This window comes from Populus euphratica, unplaced genomic scaffold (genome assembly GCF_000495115.2).
Source record: "Populus euphratica unplaced genomic scaffold, PopEup_1.0 scaffold112.1, whole genome shotgun sequence".
Lineage (NCBI taxonomy): Eukaryota > Viridiplantae > Streptophyta > Magnoliopsida > Malpighiales > Salicaceae > Populus > Populus euphratica.
In genome coordinates this window covers 128,740-149,631 of record NW_011499997.1, presented here as the reverse complement: position 1 = coordinate 149,631, position 20,892 = coordinate 128,740, and the positions used below count along the sequence as shown (strand labels likewise).

The 20,892-nt window shown below is 32.4% G+C and overlaps 1 protein-coding gene across 2 annotated transcripts in view; it reads right to left on the bottom strand.

Moving 5' to 3' along the window:
* Positions 1 to 5,755: 5,755 nt before the first annotated feature.
* Positions 5,756 to 20,892, bottom strand: part of LOC105140668 (GDSL esterase/lipase At5g45960-like) — a 17,018-nt gene continuing 1,881 nt past the window's right edge. The window contains exons 1-6 of one of the 2 annotated variants that reach the window (XM_011047578.1): positions 13,063 to 13,406; positions 12,813 to 12,943; positions 12,463 to 12,696; positions 10,826 to 11,096; positions 10,446 to 10,726; positions 5,756 to 5,843 (exon numbers count right to left, since the gene is read on the bottom strand). In XM_011047578.1, the coding sequence (XP_011045880.1) occupies positions 10,533 to 10,726; positions 10,826 to 11,096; positions 12,463 to 12,696; positions 12,813 to 12,943; positions 13,063 to 13,348 (1,116 nt within the window). In that variant the 5' untranslated portion in view covers positions 13,349 to 13,406 and the 3' untranslated portion in view covers positions 5,756 to 5,843; positions 10,446 to 10,532. Of the gene's footprint in view, positions 5,844 to 10,445; positions 10,727 to 10,825; positions 11,097 to 12,462; positions 12,697 to 12,812; positions 12,944 to 13,062; positions 13,407 to 20,892 lie in introns of those variants that run through there. The other variant, XM_011047577.1, reaches the window with a different exon arrangement.

Sequence of the window (20,892 nt, the reverse complement as noted above, 5' to 3'; positions counted from 1 at the left end):
ATAGTGATGGATAAGTCTTTGTATGGTTGTAGTAGAGGTGCTCTAGTGGGCTCACCACCAGGTTCTTTAAATTCCCAATCTCCTGCCCTTGTTCACTTTTTAAAATATGCTTCCTCTATCTCATGTCCTTTTCAGGAAACTGATGTTAGTAATCTTGTTGCTCAGTGGAAATATTATTTAATTGGATATATGGTTGGGAAATTCCCAGGTTATGCTTCTATGTTAAGCTATTTTAGTAGAACCTGGCAGTATAAACCTTATTTCACCATGTATTATTCGAGGTGGCTAATCTTTACCTTCTACTTTGAAATAGATATGCTAGATGTTTTAAGAGGAGGTCCATATTCTATTTTTGGCAAGCCTGTTATCCTGAGAGTAATGCTTGAGTTCTTTGATTTTCGATCTTCTCATATGTCCACAATGCCAACATGGTAAGGTTCCCTAATTTGTCTTTAAGATGCTAGAACCCAATTTGCTTATCGAAAATTGCTAGCATGATTGGGAAGTCAATCTATTGTGATGATCCTATTGCACAAATGATCCAACTCTCGTATGTTAAAGTTCTTGAAATTGACATGCTCTCTGATTTGCCATCCTCTATTAATGTGATTCTGCCCAATGAAACCTCTTTGGCCTAACAGATTGTGTATGAATCACTTCTATATTTTTGCAAGCAGTGTAAAATCCTAGGACATTCAACTATCTCTTGAACAAAAAGACTAAGCCAAAAGGTAAGAAAAGGCCTCATGAAGCTCCAGCGTGTTCAGCTAGTTCCAACCTTTTTACAAAGACAGCTATAATTGAGTAACAGGAACCTTATTGTGCAGGCCCCTTCTGTTGATCCCCCAATAGATCCAATATTCATTAAAGTTGTTACAGCTAGTGAACTGATGCCTTAGTCTCTTGGAGGCAAAAGGTCTAAAGCTATTGAACCTGAACACTCAGGCTCTACCCTCCCAGTAACTCCACAAGTACATCATTATGGAACTAGTGTCATTGCTACTACTATAACCCCTCTCTAGAGGCAATATCTCACTAGAAGCAAAGTAGTTGTAATTCTTTATTTGGGTCTGTAAGGAAGGTCCAAGGCCCCTGTTATTACTTTCCAATCTCTACACAACTCAGATGCTTATACTCCATCATCTATTTTTTGATGATGTGTTTCATGATTAGATAAGGAGGGTGTTTCTCTGGGTTCTTATTAGTTTCTTTGCATCACTTATTACATATTTTGCAAACTTGCTGGTCTTGGGTTTTTTGTGCAGATTCCCTGTTTGCTTCATCCAAAGCAGTCGTTTGAGTTGCCTATTATTCCTAATGCAGCTTCGCTAGTAGTTTGATATGCCCCCCTATTTGTGCCTGTTGTTGTTGTTGCTATAACTATGTGTTACTGGGTGTAAAACAGATGTTCTGTTTGGTGCAATTCTCATTTCTGGTTGGTCTCTCAGATTCTGTACAACTTCATGTTGTTTGCTTTGCTAGTGCTCTAGTCAAAGCCTCTATTGCTATTTGGCCTCTTGTTGGCATTTTGGTTTCTTTTCCAGTAGTCATGTTTTACTAGATACAGGTGTCCAATGCAATATAGTTCTTGCCTGCTGGTTAGTAAGCTAGCTAGTATAGGTTCTTTGTTTCAAGGAGTATGTTCCCTTACTATTAGAGCTTGTTCCCTTTCTCTGGTTTATATATACTTGTACATTTGATTTGCTAGTCTCTAACTGTGTTTTATTTTCATTTATATAATTTCTTATATTTGATCAAAAAATAAAAAGAAAAAAGAGTTATAAGTACTTGAGAAGTAATGCAAATAGTGTCAAAACTCATTTTGCTCTTATTAATGGATGTATATATGCATGTTCTTTTGTATTGGTAATTATGATCATTTAAGTTATAGACCAGAAAAAAATGAAAAGGAAAAAGGAAATACTTCACTCTAAATCTCAACATCAAAACTCTAGAGTACCATAAAATTAAGGAATCTCATCTAACTATATGTGAGGAAGTTGTTATATACAATACTGATATATAGTAACTTTAAACTAAGATGAAGTTTTGATATGATTTAGACTTGGATTTTTCATGTTGAACATTCAGTTATATTTCTTAGCTTTGATGGAAGGTCATTTGGCTAACATTGTTTCTTGCCTTGGTTTTTAGTTTGGAATGCAATTTGCCATGAAGGGTTTCTAACTTGGAAACCTTTAAATTATGAAAGAGTTTTAACATAGAGTGAGTTTGATTATAAGCTTTAGGTTATGTATAATGAGGGGTGCGGTCCAAGGCTATTAATCTTGCATTCAACTAGATTTGGGCAGCCTATGTATCGGTCTAATGTGGGCAACAAAGTAGGGTTATTAAGAGCTTGTATCATATCTGATTTGGGTCACGTTATTGTGTATGGATTTTGGTCATATGGAGTCCAAAGTTGGCTTGGATTAATTAGGATGTTGAGATTTTTTTTTCCTACAATGATTTATCAAATATCATAGAAAATGAGTAAAAAAATTAAAGTCCACCAATATTATGATAAAAACATAATTTACAATATCATAAAAATTATCATTAAAAGCTTTCACGATGACGTTTTGATCCTCATGCTGCCAACCCAATTAATGAATGACACATATGGTTATAACATGTCAAGTTTTGCACTGATTGTTGTTTTTTTTTCCCTTCTTCTTTCCAATCCGCTCCTTGATTTTAAAGCCAACCCTTGCATATTTTCAAAGTAACATTTCAGTTTATTATTCTTTTAGATTTGATCCATGATCCTTTTATTGTTATTTTTTTATTTTAGATTATCCATAAATTTAGAATTTTCTTTCAATTTAATGCTTCTTCGGTTTTTTCAGCGTTCAGACTTGATCCTCATATTTTTAATATTGATTTTTTCAATTAAATTATCTTTTTAATTGCATCAATCAATATTTTACATCATTATTTTACTTGGATAATTTCTTCAATTGCATTCCTCAATATTTTATATCTTTCTCTTAATTAAAATCTTTTTTTTAAAAAAAAAAAATTGCATCCCTTAATATATTAGTTTATTTTATTTTATGTCATATTTGATATTTATTCTCTTGATTTCTATTTTTTTTATTTTTAATAATGTTTTTGCTAGAACTTTTTTTTTTATTTCATCCCTTAAAATTTTATTAGAAACGAGATCAAAAAATAAAAACTTTAGCTATATGGATTATAACTAAAGCCAAAGAACATGAAAAATAAAGAAAAAGCATGATTCTAGTACCGAAACATTAACAAAAGCCATCTAGAATCAATCCACTATAATCTAGGACGAGATGCATTCGTGGTTTCGTGATTTCTATATAGGTCAGCACCTATTTACTAGAATAAAGCATTTAGATTTCTAATCTAACTTGCACCAAAATAAAACAGATGCCATAGGACATCCTTCCAAATAGGTTGTTTTTCCTCGAACACCAATTTGTTCCTAGTATTCCAAAGAGCCCAAACAATGCTAAACATAAAACTACACCAAATAAATCTTTCAAACTTAGTGATAATCCTGCAAAAAGCCTTGCCATTAACATTGAAGGTCATCTAATCCCGCAAAAAGCCTTGCCATTAACATTGAAGGTCATCTAAGTCGTAAGGCATTACCAAGTTTAAACCTCTCTAAGGCTATATTTGTTTCTCGGAATTTACTTTTTGGGAAACTATTTTCTAAATTTTCCTGTATTTGTTTGCCATTATAAAGTTGGGCAACAGAAAACACTTTCCAGTCAAAGGAAAATTTGACTTGGTTTTCAGAAAAGTGTTTTCCTGAAAAATATAGACGGAAAATACTTTTTGGAAGTTGTGAAAAATTTAAAAATATCATATTATTTGCTGATTTTATCAAATTTGGTCCCTAAACTTTTGATTGCTATATATATTTTGTTTTGAATATTTATTTTTCAATTTCATATCTTAAAATTTAATTTTTATATTAATTTTGGTCCTCATTTTTATAATTGTTATTTGCTTTTTCCCTATCATTTTTTTATTGAAATTTTTTATCTATCAAATTTGGTCCTTATTCTTTTGATTGTTACTTATTTTATTTGAAATAATTTATGAAATATTTATTATTATTATTTTAATTTCTTCATCTTTTATTTTTTTTAGATTTGATCTCTTATTTTTATTTTTATTTATTTTATTTGAGATAATTTAAGAAATTATATTTTTTTTAATTTCATTCTCATTCAACTTTTTAATTTTTAAGATTTATTCCTCGTTATTTTAATAAACATGAGAAAAATAAAACTTTTTTCAACTCATTTTCCATGACATAACCAAATATTGGAAAGTGTTTTCCAACTTATTTTTTATTACACTACCAAACATAATAATTTATTTTCCCGGAATTCACTTTCCTAAAATTCACTTTTTAAAAGAAAATTACTTTTCAAGCAAACAAACAAGACCTAAATTACAATTTTATTCTTAAGTTTATAACTCGCGGAGTAGGGCACGAGAATACGAGAACCAATTTTAGAATGATGATAACTCAAAAAGGTAACAATTATCTTGTGGACTTAAAATATATATCTTAACAAGGAAAGCTCTAATACAGAGCCATTCATTTAGAGCTAGCCATAATGTCATATGGTTTGATTACAACAAACCTACTCATAGGGCAAGCATACAGTAGTTCATAGTATACTCTTTATCCTTTTCTCATTCATAAACCAACTTATCTTTATTCTTTCAATGGATTCTTGCTAGGTTTAAATAAGATATTAGCCCATGAAGCATCAGACACTCTCTAGCTCTAAGAGGTTTTATACAATTTAGATGTCATTGCCACACATCCACTAACCCATTTTCCATCTGACAAACGAAGCTTACTTTCAAGAAAAATAGTCGAAATAAAACAAGATAAGAGTCAGCTAAACAAAAACTAGTTAGCCGAGTATCTTTCTAAAAGTTTGCATGGTTACCATTTCCCACTTGAAGTTTGTAACTTTTTCTCATCAAGGTATTATCCTGGTCATTGTTAGTAATAGTTGAGTATATATCTCTCCAAGTCACCGAGAGTCTTTTACTAAATTAAGACAACTCGTTGCAAAAACTTGAGTTATATTTTTCCCTAATCAAATCAGCCCAGCTAGCCTTATCATCGCAACCAAGTTTCCAAACCTACTTAAAAATGAGAGCTTTATTTTTTGCCAAGACAAACCCAATACCAAGCCTTTCCGTATCTTTTTCTTAAACCATAGTTTTCCAAGCCAATTTATGAATCTTTCTTTGGTCAATGCCTCCACCCTATAGGAATCGAGACTGCATTGCTGTAATCTGATGAGCTAGAATTTGGGATACAAAATATGGGCATGTCGTGAAGTGGTATAACAGCTAGCACACTTTTGATTTAAGTAAGCTCTTTCAGCTAGAGATAACAACCTACCCTTTCAAGAGCTAATTTTTCCATGAATTTTGGAGAACACAGGTTTTCATGTGGAAATCCTATTAGGATTGGAGCCAAAAGGAAGGCCTAGGTAATTAATTGGTAGTGTGTCATATCTAAATTTGAGAACACTTGAGATCCCTACTATGAAGATCTCATGATCCATATTTACACCCATCAAGCCACTCTTATGGAAATTAATACATACACCCGAATATAGATTGAACCACTATAGCATTCTCTTAACATTAATATGAAATCTTCTTTCTAGTAGCATGACATTACAAGACTCTAGCAACCCTTGCAACCGAGGAAAGTAAAATTTACATGTGTTCTTAGAGATTTGAATAATTTGTATTTATTTTATTGATAAACAGATATTATATGCACGTTTATTTCACTATCAAATATTATCGGTCATACATGATGACTTTGTTGAACCTCAGTTCTTTTGGAGCCGAAAAGAGTCTTTTTATTCTTTATTATTGTGACTATATATAGCTATACAAAAAGCAACGGTTACAACAGAATAGGAAACTGTTTGTTTAACAACTAACAAAATACAAAACAGAAATGTTGAGTCACCACCTAAGCTTTGGCAACATTTCCTCCTTTAAACTGAAGATATTGTAATTCAGTTTACTTTTGGATCTTTACATACAACCATCAATATGTGCAGCTTCTCAAAAATAATTTGTGGCAATGGTTTGGTCATGATATCAACTAATTGATCTTGAGAGCAATAGTGCAGTAGTGTTACCACTTCATCCCAAGTCAGGTCACGAAGAAAGTGAAAACGAACATCAATATGTTTGCTTTTACCATGTATGACAGGATTTTTGGAGAGTTTAATAGTAGAACTATTATCACAGTATATTATCGTAGTTCCAGCTGAGGTATGATCGAGGTTTTCCGATATTCTTCTCAGCCACACAGCCTGATAGGCACAAGAGGCAGCAACGATGAACTCGGCTTCAGTGGTGGAGAGTGTGATGACAGGTTGCTTCTTTGAAGACCAAGATACAGCTCCAAAACTTAGTACAAACAAGAAACCTGATATGCTTTTCCTATCCTCCAAATCTCCTGTATAATCGCTGTCGGTATAGGAAAGTAGTTTTGCATTACCATTTTGTTTATAAAAGATGCCATATTTGAGAGTCTCCTTGATATAACGAAGTACTCTCTTAACTGCTTGAAAGTGGAGTTCTGTCGGATGTGCCAGATATCGACTGAGAAAGTTTACAACAAACATAATGTCAGGTCTGGTGGATGTCAAATACATCAGACTACCTACCATTTGCATGTACTGGGTGCTGTTGATTGTCATATCAGCAGAATCTGTAATTAGCTTGAATCCTGAAACTATAGGATTATATACAACATTGCACCCATCCATATTAAATTGTCCCAACACCTCCTGAGCATATTTCCTTTGACTAATGAAAATACCATCAACTCGTTGTAGCACTTCCAAACCAAGAAAATACCGCATTCTGCCTAGATTTGTCATATCAAATTCCTTCATCATTGAGTATTTGAAAGAGCTGAATAATGTTTCATCATTCCCAGTGAAGATGAGATCATCTACATAAAGACATATAAGCAGTAACGAGGAACCGTGTGATGCTTTCTTAATGAATAAAGTGTGTTCATAGGGACATTTCTCAAATCCTTCTTTCAAAAAATAGGCTTCAATATGGTTGTACCATGCCCGTGGAGCTTGTTTCAACCCGTACAATGCTCTTCGTACGCGATACACTTTGCTTTCTTCTCCTTTGACTATATAACCAGGAGGTTGTTCAACATACACCTCTTCATTCAACTCACCATGAAGAAAAGCAGACTTGACGTCTAATTGGAATATAGACCATTTTTGAGCAACTAGAGCAAGTATCAGCCATATGGTGTCCATGCAAGCCACAGGAGCAAAGAGACGAGCGTATATCCTTTGGCAATGAGACGAGCTTTATATTTATCGACTTCTTTATGTTCATTTAGCTTAGTTTTATATATCCATTTCACTCTAACAATTGTTGCACCATGAAGAAGATCTGTAAGATCCCATGTATTGTTTTTCTTAATAGCAGCAATATTAGTCTCCATTACACATCTCCATTTATTACTATGAGCTGCATCTTTATATAATAATGGATCTGCATCAACAAATAGAGCAAGATCACCTTGATGGTCTTCATCATAAAAACCTTCCCCACTGTCATAGTCTTGTAGCCATGCTAGTGGCTGTCGAGAACGCCTCTCAACAAGACCAGGAATGTGGTCAATCTCAACAGCTGTATGTGTACTGATTGTTTGATGCTGCTCTAAATCTCCTTCTATACTACCAAGATAATGATTAATATTAATGGATCCACTTGTGTGATCTTTGACATGACTAGTCCTAGTGAAACTATCATTGTTTGCAATTTTATTCTGACCACTATCAATGTTGTTGTCTTTATTTATACCCCCTCATTCAAGAGATGCATGACTGGCCGCAACATGATCTTCACTCCAGGGCCAACTATCATCTTCTTTAAAGATAACATCACGACTAATGATTATCTTGTTTGAAAGGGGATCATATAGGCGGTAAGCCTTAGATTCCTTGCTAACTCCCAGCAGAACACATTTCAAGCTTTTACTATCCAACTTTGTACGTTTGTTATCTGGGACATGAGCATAAGAAACACATCCAAATACTCGAAAATATGCAATAGATGGTTTAGTGTCACTTAATGCCTCCTCTGGTGTCTTATTACGCATTGCAAGTGTGGGACTTCTGTTAAGAACATGCACTGCCCAGTTGACAGCCTCGGGCCAAAAGGTTTTAGGAACTTGCCTATTGGTGAGCAGGCTGCGAACCATGTTCATGATTGTGCGATTTTTCCTCTCTACCACGCCATTTTGCTGGGGAGTGAAGGCTGCAGTGAGTTGACGATGGATGCCATTGGTTGTACAAAACTCAGAGAATTCATTTGATGTGAATTCCCCACCTCTGTCAATATGTAATCCCCCGATACTTGTACCAATTTCCTTTTCAATCTTTATTTTGACGAGTTGGAACCGTTTGAAAGAAGCTGACTTTTCTGTCAAGAAAAAAACCCAAAGTTTCATGCTGAAATCATCAATAAAGATTAAAAGATACCGTTGGTGACTGTTGGAGATAGGAGAAATTGGTCCACATATATCCGTATGAAGAAGTTGAAGAGGTTGTGAAGCTTGCCGCATACTTTCTCGTGGAAATGAGTTTCTGTGTTGTTTGCCCAATACACAGTCCTCACATGGTAGAGTAGAACATTTTAGCTATGGTAATCCATGGACCATCTGCTTTTGTTGTAGAGTTTGTAGACCATCAAAACTCAAGTGACCATACCGACAGTGCCAGAGATAATCCAAATTTTGCTCTGGAGTTAGAAAACAGTTTTGATCATGAAGTTGGATCTTTGCAAGAAGAACAAACATTCTATTAAAGGCCATAGCTATTTTGATGATGAGTTCTCTTTCAAAATGATACACTTTACACTTATTGTATCGAAACAGGATGGCCAAGCCTTTTTCCTACAAATGGCCAATGCTTAATAGATTGTTTTTCAAGTCAGGAATATAGAATACCTTTGAGATGACTTGTGGAATATTGTTAACTTGCAGATGGATATGACCCTTTCCCATTACATCAATGCTGGAGTTGTCCCCTAGCTTGACTGATTTGCGAAAGCTCTCATCCAGTTCTACACAGAAATCTTTGTGTCTGGACATGTAATTACTGCATCCTAAATCTAGAAACCATGCTGTCTTATCAGGTGCTTTCTTTATATGCGCCATTAGAAGTAACTCCATCTATTTCAACAGAATCAAGTTCTCTGCATTCATCCATTTCAAGAGATTCAGGGTTCTGAACAAAAGTCTTTGAATTCCATTTTCTCTGTATTGTCAACATATGCCATTAGTAATAATGGTTCATTGGTTTCAACATAATAAGCTTGTGATTCTCTTTCTTTGCTCTTATTTGGACATTCATACTTGAAATGACCAAGGTCATGACAATAAAAACATTCCACAAGGGATTTGTCAAAGCTTTGCCTCCCACGACCACGTCCCCTTCCACGAAAAATGTTGCTGCTACGACCAAATGTGCTACTATTACTATTATGAGTAATCTTCAATGCTTGCTCTTCCATAGCATGATTGTGCATACGCTGCTCATGAACCAACATACTACTTTACAGTTCATCAATGGACATGGTGTACAAGTCTTTGGATTCCTCAATGGAGCAGACAATGTAATCAAATTTTGAAGTCATAAATCGCAGGATCTTTTCAATAACAATAACATCATTTAATGTTTCACCAAGAAACCTCAGTTTATTAGTGATAGTGAGAGTGTGAGAAAAATAATTTGAGATGATCTCACCATCCTTCATGTGGAAGATTTCAAAATCCTTGCGAACTGACCCTTGCATTTCTTTGAAACTTTTTCTTCATAGAATCCCAGATTTCCTTTGAAGTTCCTTTATCCAAGATAGTCTCAAGAACTAAACGATCGATGGCTTGAAAGAGGTAATTCTTAGCTCGCAAATCTTTCAATCTTCGATCTGCTATCATCTTTTGTTGTTCATCCGAGAGGTTATTGTCATCTGTTACGGCAGAAACACCAATTTCAACTATTTGCCAGTATTCCTTGGAGCAGAGGAAGTTTTCCATCAGCATGCTCCAGAGATTGTAGTGCCCTACAGATCGAGGAATTATTGGTTGAACAAAACTGCCTTCACTTGTCATCTTAACTGTGGCTATTCGATGTTTAAAGAGAAAAAGAAAACAATAAATGCTTTGATACCAAATGTTGAACCTTAGTTCTTTTGGAGCCGAAAAGAGTCTTTCTATTCTTTATTATTGTGACTATATATAGCCATACAGAAAACAATGATTACAATAAAATAACAGAATAGAAAACTGTTTGTTTAACAACTAACAAAATACAAAACAGAAATGCTAAACAGAAAGGCTAGTCATCACCTAAGCTTTGGTAATAGACTTTCGAGTGTACAATTTCCAAAAAGGAAACAAAGAAAATAGGAAATTGGCCACCACAAGATTCTCTGGGGTAGAAAATAAATGAACTTTAGTCCCTGATGATAGCATCAATTATAGGACGAATGGACTTAAAAACATTGTTGTATGCCTCCTCGGTTGGATGTATTGAATCCCAAAACACGTACTTTGATGCATCAGGACACAAAATTGATTTTGGGTTGCACAAGAGAGATGTTTCCAAGTAACCGGTTCCACAGCAGCCACGGCTGGCTTCATCAAATGCTTGAAAGGGGGGGGGGGGGGGGGGAATAAATTAATTAATCACATGATCAGAATATATATATTTCTCAGTTTAATTTTAGAGATATTATATACACTTACCAGACCTTCCTTGCCCTTGAATCATGTCGGTCAAAGCACTGTACGAATCAGTTAAATGGATCCTAACACCATGAGTTGCTAATCGAATTTGCATGAGATTTAACTCATTTTGGAGCAACTGATTGAACTGTCGTCCGACGGAGGAAAAATAATCAAGACAACCACATTCTGAGATGGCATGGTTCGAGAAAAGGGTGATAACGACCGGCAGGCAACCCATTGGAGGTAGTGCACTAAATAAGATTCTTCTTGCTCCTTGCTCAAACAAGTCCTAAAATCGTCGCATAATGTAGTGTCAGTTATATTTTTCATTGCTTAATATTTTTATAATCTAAAATATTATAGCATACATGCACATTAATAATTTCAAAACTTGAAATTTGGGTAATTCATGATCTGGGATAAATGCCTCATATTTATGCCAATTTAAAGTTGACAGATGATAGCTTGGCGAAGGGGCTAGGCAGATAGCGTAATGAAGTGATTAATTAATGGTGTGGTTCTTGCGGACCTCCCCGTCTCATCTTTGGAACACGCTCTTGCATGTGTTACAACCTTAATTCATACTTTGGTTTCCTTTTCAACTTAAATAATCTTAATTGTTAAAACCTGTTTAACATGAATTCTAATGTATAGTATTTAATTTTAAATTATATTTCAAAACTTATTTTTCATAAATAATTTATAAAAGAAAAAATAATTTTAAGTTAGGAGTATATTTAATAAGAATTGTTCAAATCAATTTTTAAACAATAAATATAATACAAGTTAGAATTCAAAAGTTAAAAAAATAGCTTAATTTTGATTAAATCAAAATAAAAAATTCAACTTAATTCTATGATAAATGTCAAAAATTTATTTCAACCTAATATATAATTTATATTATTTTTTTCATCTTCATAAGTGAAAACTCATATTATTTTATATTTAATTTTTATTAAAAAAAATAAGAATTGTAAGATTCAAATTCATGACTATTTGGTCAATGATATAATATTATTTTAAAAAATCATCTTATCAAATAACTTAAACTGTTAAATAAGATTACAAAATATAATTTATATTATATTTTAACGATAAACTTTAAACTTAAATCAATAATTATTTCTAATCAAGTGTATTTATAGTTTTTTTACAAGTTAGAAAGCTAAACATTGACTTGAATAAATTTGAAAACCCATATTAAACAAAACGTTAATAATGTCCCATGATATAAATAAATAGGGATGAACCAGCTCTTATATTTCCCTAACGCAAGCTTTTGTACCACAGGAAGAAACATGTGCACGTCATCTCCAGCACGGTGTTTAATGACAATAAATACAAACATGTGCATCTCTTTTATTTTTGCTTTTGGATCATAATAAGATGCTGCTCTAAATTTGTGGAACGCTTTCCTGACCCTGACCCAAATGGACACAATTCCTTTTATAGAATAAATTAGCATCCAACTACTTGTAATGAATATCAATTAATTAGCTAATTATATCTATACGTCAATATCATGTACCGAATAAGACTGTCAATGGGCTAGTAGAGCATTTAAAATAATAATAATAATAATAATAATAAGTGAACAAATAAATAAACTAAAATATCAGAAATAACAATAAGTTGAACAATGAATGGAGCCAAACCTGAAGGAATTGTGTGGCTGTTTGCAGGATGAATTGCTGGTAACCTGAGACGGAGTAGGTTTTTCGTCGGATTGGCAGAGTAAAATAATTGATAACGAAGTCATTCGTGCCAGCACTGACGATAAACAATGCCTTGTTGATATGATTTTCGGTATTTTTCGTTCCAATTGCGGACTCCAGTCTTTTTTTATACTCTTTAAAGTTCTCCAGTTGCTTTGGTATGCCGATCACATTCTGTGGTAATTAAACATAAGAAACCATGGATTGAACATAAGCTTAAATATTTAGCTCCGCTTTGTGTTCGTGTTTGTGTTTTTGTGTGTGTGTGTAAGAGAGAGAGAGAGACGTACGGACACTTTTGGTGTAAGAGGATCAAATCCAGAGCCAGCCGAAGCAAAACTAACTCCAGTCATGAGCTCCTTGATGCTAAGAGTAGGGTCTAAATACGGAGGTATAGACTCTTTGATACCGATATATGAAGCTGGTTATACAAACTCAAATAATTAATTGTATATTCTGATCATATATATATATATATATATATATATATTAGCAACATACTCACACTTACACCCTTAAAATGAATACTTGATAACTTACCGATAAAATCAGGGGTTAGCCGCCCATTACTGAACCTTCCTGTTGGGACATGGTTTGCAAAATCCTTTCCATAGGGTGCAAAATTAGCCTTAAAAACTGTTTTCACGTAGTTGTTATTTCCAGGATCGACAGTCGAGTCTCCAAACACTATGACTGCCGGAGCTGAATTATTGGAAGCTCTTGGATTTGCAAGGGCCTTAGCAATATTTGGAATGAAGATTAAAAGATAGAAAAGGAGACGAAGAAGATGTTGAAGGAGATGCTGTTTAGAACAAGCCTTCTCCATAAATGTTAATTAGCTGTAGATTTTATAATAGGACTGATGAGCTTGGTGGCTTGCTATTGATCAGTCTCGAATGGATAGGTAAGAATAAGGCCATTTTCCTATCCTTTTATAGGCCTCCCATAAATTTGGGTTCCAGTGGTGGGTCACGTACCAGTTGGATTTTCTGACAGAACGTCCTTGTTTTTTTCTAAGTGATGTTTTTTGGTAACGAGATTCAAGCCTGCTGTGTAAGAATTTAAATTTATTTTTGTTTAATTTTTTTTAATATTTTTAAATTGTTTTGATATGGTGATATCAAAAATAATTTTTAAAATAATAATAAAATATTATTTTAATACATTTCAAAACGAAGAACACTTTGAAAAACAATCATAATTGCACTCTCAATCATTTCTAAATGACATATCCATTAACATGTTGGTTCTACAATTATATTGATTTTAAAATAAAAATTACATGATTTTAATGTTTTATTTATATATAATAAAATAAATTAAAAATTATATGTTTTAATAAATGTTAAGTAGATACTACTAGAAAATTTTCAAATTCAAATGAAAATATTGATAGAATAAAAACAGTCGGTAAATAATAGTTATCTCCGATGAAATATTTACTCACTAGTTCCCTCGGTATTAACCAACAAAAATTTTCTGGCGGTGTACATTGTGCGAATTACAGTTGGAAATAAAAAAATGAAAAAAGAAAAAGAAAAAGAAAAATGACATGTCATTATTATAAATGAAATTACTTTGGTAATATTTATGACATTAATGCTCGTTGGTGAATATGTCAATAATATTTAAGTTATGATATGACAGACACCCCTCTCCCTCTACCTAATTTCTTCTCTTCTTCTTTCCTTTTATTCTACAGAAAATAACATATAACACTCCAATATTTTGTTATAAATTAAGCTCTCATCATCACAAATCTAGCTACCCTAACACTTAATCGTTCAACATCCTTGTTTTGCTTTAAGGTTTTTTCAGATTCACCACATCAAATAAGAAAAACTACCTATTTTTATTGTAACTCATTTTTTGAATGTTAAAGTTTTTGGCATTTTAATGCAGTACATGTAGTTTGTTTATGTGTTTATTTGTATTATAGCTTTTTTTTTATATATAGAAATTTGTTATATGAATGTATAAGTTGTACATGTTAGGGTTTGTTAATTTGAGATTTTAAAAAATTATTTTTATTTTTCATTTGATGAAATTGAGTTTGATTTTTTAACTTAAGTGTTTTAAAATGAAATAATAATTACTTATGTAATGGGTTCATATATTATCAATTGTATTGTTAAGTTGAAAAATTGATAAATTTAGAGGAATATGATTTTTTATAGAAAACTGATAATGATTTAAGGGTAGCATTAAAATAGATTTAATAAGTTTGAGTTAAACCAATAATAACTAATTAGTTAGGTATCGATAAATTGTTTAGTTTACATTATTAATTAATACATGTTGTCATCAATAGTCTATATAAGTTTCATATAAGTGATGAATGATCGTTCTTGGATATATCAAGTTTCACTTGAAAGGTTGTGCATGATGAATTATTGTAATGAGGTTGAGATTTTATTAATTATACACTATCTAACCCAAAAAATATTAATAGAAGTGGTATTAGATGTCCATATAAAATCTGTAAAAATAAGAAGTTTTTTAATCTAGATATTGTTATGATGCATCTTCTAAACAAGAGTTCAAAGAGAAATACTTGTGTTAGTTTGTACATAGAGAACTATTTGTTCCTTACAAGACCTTGGTAAAAGGATGGTTAGGACATTTTCTAATTTTAACAATGTTCATAGAGTTGTAGATGATTGCTGCTACCTTATTTTTAACCCTTGTTTTTGATAAATTTTCAAAAAAAATCCAAAAATAGCATAAAAACAATGAATATCCTAAAAAATATATTTTTGATATATTTGCATCGTTTTTAGCATTTTCAAAGTCATCTCAGAAGAATTTAAACTTTTAAAGGTATTTTCAATGTGTACAATGTTTAATGCATTAATTTTACAATCACTGATCTTTCTTATTGAGTCGATATTGATATTGTTTGTTTTCAAAATAAATTCAAAATACAAAAAAGAGTTAAAGGACCAATATATATTAGGGATCGAATCACTTTGCCTAAAGTTGAGGGGTCAATTTAAAAATATAAAAAACATTTTATCTATAAATATAGTGGAAAATGTCAACATCAAGGGTGGAGAAAATTTGACAGGGTAGAGAAAAATTTATGGGAAGAAGGGAGGAAAATTCTTAAGAAGAAACCCTATATATCTCTAGGGACGGCTGCCGCCATTTTAGCCCTAGCCAACCAGAGTTGCCGCCTCCCTCTGTTGAGGCCAAAGACAAACCAGAGCTGCCACCCCAGAACCCATCGTCCCGGTCCTCTCTTAACCCCTATAGACCAACCTTCCATACACACCGGCCTCCACAAATTCACAGTCTCCCTCTCTCGACTTACCCAGAACCAGAGGCCGGTCGTGGGCCTCCTTGCCCTCTATCAAGCTGCCCATTGTGGCCTTCACTTTCTTTGTCATCTCCAGATGCAGACTTCCCTATTTCCCCTACAGACCAGCCAAGACAGACCCACAACCTCCCTCTCTAAGCTGGCTCATTCCCCTCCAACCGAATCTTCTCTTCCCTGTCTCTTTCAATTGGCCCCTAAAACCAACCAAAGGACAGCTGCCCCATATGCAATTCACCCTGATTTGCTCATTCCATTCCAACAAAAAAGGAGCAACGCGTAGGCCCTCGTCTTCATCAAGACTCGAGCCACCTATAACTGCACAGACCAGATGGAAACCCAAAGGCTAGTAGCTTTTTAATCACATCGCTGACCATCTGAAATAGAGAAAAAAGGGAAATGAAAACAAAAGGAGCTATAGAGATAGAAGCAGATCTACAGAACAAAAAAAAGGAAAAAACTAAAATCGACTGTTTATACATTTTCTTTTGTTGCAAATAACGATGGTCCTTATAATCGGCAGGGAAGGGAAGAGAAGAAGAAAGTCAACCAAATTCATTTATTTCTTAGCCTTGCTTGCAATGGCATGTGAACCAAAGCATTGTTAGTGACGGTGCGCATTGAGGAGATATGCTGCTAATGGCGGTGCGCATGGAGGAGATGCACCGTCACTGTTTTTGCATTCGTAAAAGTCTTCCTCTGCAATTATTGGATTTTTCAAGGGTTTGTTTTGTAATTTTACATGTTCGAACATATATTTTAGATTATTATTAGTTTTTTTGGTTTAATTTTTGTTATTTTGTAAACATGTAATTATAGGTCAGTAAATATAATAAAAAGTGATGAGCGTGTGTTTTGGTATTCTTTCTATGTATGTTTTGTAAATGTTAAAAAATGAAAAAAAAAGAAGAGGTAAGTGTTTTAATTTGCACATGGTCAAGTATCTAAAGTATAAATAAAATTATGTTATATTTCTCGTGAAAATATAAAAGCATGTTTATGTATATATTTTGGGATTTAATAATTGATTTATTAAATCCTTAAGAATTTGACTAATATGTTAAATTTTTAAATCACATTAAAACCATGAAACAACCTCAGGTAGGGTGCGGTCGATGTGCTAATACCTTTCCTGGCCATAATCAATCAATTACTCATAAATCTCTCATAAAAACTAGTATATCTGGATTTCCTAGTAGCCCTTAATCAAATACTAGGTGGTGACTCCTAAGAACCAACAAATCAAGCAAACGATCAAGTGAAAAATCACCATCAATATAGCACAGGAGACGTGCAATAATGATAATAGTAATTGTTATAGAAGTATGATTATAGATGTAATGAGAACAAATCAAAGTGATGCAAGTGAATTTTTAATTATAGACGAAGAACCAAATGCAAACACAACCAGTTTTTTTTTTAATCTTTTGAAAGTTTCCAATGAACCATTATAAGATGGGTGCATAAATCATAATAATTATAGGTCATTGCATAGGTGTTCATCATCAAGTCAAATCATGGGCTGAGCGAGGCCAGTTATGATAAAATCATCGAATGAGCAAGAAGGATTTTACTTGATAGGATTTGGCTAGAAGAAAAATTTTATATTGCTAAATCCATCATGAAACCCTTGGCCTAGGATACCATAAAATTATCATGTGTCCAAACTTTTGTATGTTGTACTATCTAGAAAATACAAATTTAACTGAGTGTAGAATATGTGGGTATGCTCGGTATAAGCCTAAAACTAGCAAGCAACTCTTATCAAACATAGAAAATGAGATACTTCCCTATAACTTCTAAACTTCAAATGGTATTCATGTCTCCTAAGACTATTGAGCACATGACATGACAACATTTATATGATATAGTGGATGAAGACATTGTGCACCCTTTCAATTGTTAAACCTAGAAATAGTTTAATAAGATGCATCATTAGTTTTCAATGAGACAATAAACACATATGTGTTGAGTTATGTACAAGTGAATTCAATCAATTGGGATACTCACGGTTTACAACTTGTCATTAGGGATGTGTATAATGTTGGAGTTCATGTTTTTATATATCATCAAACCCAATCCTAATAATCTGGGTAGAAATATAAATGTTTGTTTTTTTAATGTTTACTGATGAGTTGAAGCAGTTGTGGTCATCTAAAACTTTGACATATGATGTTCGAGGAAATAAAATTTCCATATGAATGCAACTTTGAAGTAGACTATTATTGATTTTGCAGGGTATAAGATGGTTTTTGGTTTGAGCATGCATGAAAAATTAACATGTCCATACTATATGGAAAATTATAAGACCTTCACCTTAACAAATGGTAGTTAAACTTTTTTTAATTGTCATAAGAGGTTTTTGCCAACTGATTACAAATACAAAAAGAACACAAAGGACTTTTTTATAGGTATAATTGAAAGGGATGTTGCACCATCTGTACAATTGGGTGAAGAATTGTATGATATGATGTTATTGTATGAGAGCATTGTATTTGGTTTTCAATCTTAAAGTAGAAGTTTCCTAGTTTTGGTGCGATCCACAATTGTGTTAAGTGACTTATTTTTTAATAGCTTTTTTATTGGAAAACTAATTTCCTTTACTATAATCTAAATGTCATGCATATAAAAAATAATATGTTTGAAAATATTTTTAACATAGTGATAGACATGAAATGAAAGACAAAGGATAACATACAGACTATAATGGATATACTTTTGTTTTATTACTATAAAAATATAGAATTGATTTATAATGAGTCACAAGTTGCAAAGTCCAAAGCCAATTTAACCTTAGATAAGAATGCATAGTTACTTGTCTACCAATGGCTTAAAAGTCTGTGTGTTTCAAATATATGTACTTCGAACATATCTGGATTAGTGAAGTTAGAGGATAATAGATTATATGGAATAAAGATTCATAAATACCATATATTTATACAAACACTTATTCTAATAGTTTATTATGATTTAATATTAAAAAGAATATGAGATGCACTCATAAAAATTAGTTATGTTAGACAAGCTTGAAACAAATATCTTATAGATAACTTGCAAAATTGAGATGATATTCCCTCTATATTTCATTGACTCAATGAAGCATCTACCTCATATATCTATCATTTGAGGTAAAAGTTGGAGGCTATGTCCAGTATAGATGCATGTATCCATTCGAGAGGTTATGGATTGTACATTCATTCTAATTATATTTTTATTTTATTTTTAGTTTAAAATATTCATTTAATTCCATGTAGATACTTTTTCAACCTTAAAAAAAGTTAAAAATAAGGCACATGTTGAAGTTTTGATATGCAAGGCTTGTATTGTTGAAGAGATCTCAACATTTATCTCATATTGTTTTGAGTCTCACCTAAGAAGAAGAATCAATCGTGGTCCAAGACACGGTGATGGTGAGGAATTGCTTTTAAGTTAGAATTTTCTAATATTTTCCCATCTTAAATGCCCTTTTTTTAAAAAAAAAATACAATGAAGGGAAGATACTTGATATAAATTGAATTTAGATATGCACATAATTATGTGCTATTTAATTGCAATGAATTGAAATGTTTTTTTTTAATAAGTGTAATATTAACATGTTATTTTTAAATAATTTTTCTCTTATATTATTATAAACTAATAGATTGAAAAATTCATCGTAGACAACATCATCGATGTTTACTAACTCAAAAATTCACATATGAATGAATATCAAACTTTTCAATTACATGATGAACAATTTACCACATGATTCAAAATACATATAAGCATTACTTAATAATTATTATCTCTTGTAATAGTTAATTTTATTAAACCTTTCTTTTTAACTGTTAATAGTTGTCATCAGGTACCAAATTTATCAATTAGGAGGAGATACTAATGGTAGTTTGAATTTACTATATTTTGATCCTAAAAAAAAGGTCAAGTGCTATAACAGGTATTTCATCAATAGATATGTCTTTCATACTAAATAGTATGATCATTTTTAAAAAGACCTATAATAGTAGAGTTTTTGTTAAGGAATCAACTTCTAATGAGTTTAAAGTTGATTATTATGGAAAATTATAAAAGGTAATTGAATTGCAATATCATACAATCCTTTATTTAAAAAAGATTGTTCTAGGGTTGACTGATTATCCGTAGTGAAAACCAAACCTAGAAGTCATGTTCAAGTTGTTTAGGAAGGTAACGATGAAGTAATTGTGGGAGATGATATCTTTCAAATTGATAACCTAGTTTATGCATATCGAGTTGCTCCATCTACCAACTTTGTAGAATCATCAACGGGCTAAGTCCCTTGAAACATTCTAGAGACTAGGGAAAAAAATACATGTATTGCAATTGAGAATTACAGATAGAATCACTAAATGATTAAGTCCCTTGAAAAGTTTTAGAGAGTTGGAAAAAAATCACATGCATTGCCACTGTGAATTAAAAATAGCATCATCGATGAAACAAAATTTCATTGGATAATTTCAGGGGGTTGAGAAAATTTCAGGTTTAACTAAAAAATTTAAAATTTAATTACCAACATAATTACTAATGAAGTTTAGAAGCCTCATTTAAAATACTAGAATCTCTAATCTCATTTTATCACATCATTTTATTCTCCCTTCTTCTCCTTATCAACCTATCTCTATCTGTCATCCTACTCGTTCTTTTTTTCTCCACTTCTTCCATCCTCAACATTAGGCAAATCCTCATCCTTCACCCTAGTATGTATTATTAAATTTATCTTAAATGACCCAATTGTCATAACCCAATTTTGGCCCTTTGGCTTTTAATTTAATTTTTACAGGGTTTAAAATGAAAAATTAAAAGATTAGAGATTTATTTCGATGAAAAGTGTGATTTGTCAACTTTCATGAAAATTAAGGTCTACAATGTGCCTTTGTCATTCTAGCCTTATCCTCAAGATAATCTTTATCTTCTTCAAGATAATCCTTACCTTCAAGCTAATCCTTATCTTCTTCAAGCTAATCCTTATCTTCTTCAAGATAATCCTTATCTTCTTCAAGATAATCCTTACCTTCAAGCTAATCCTTATCTTCTTCAAG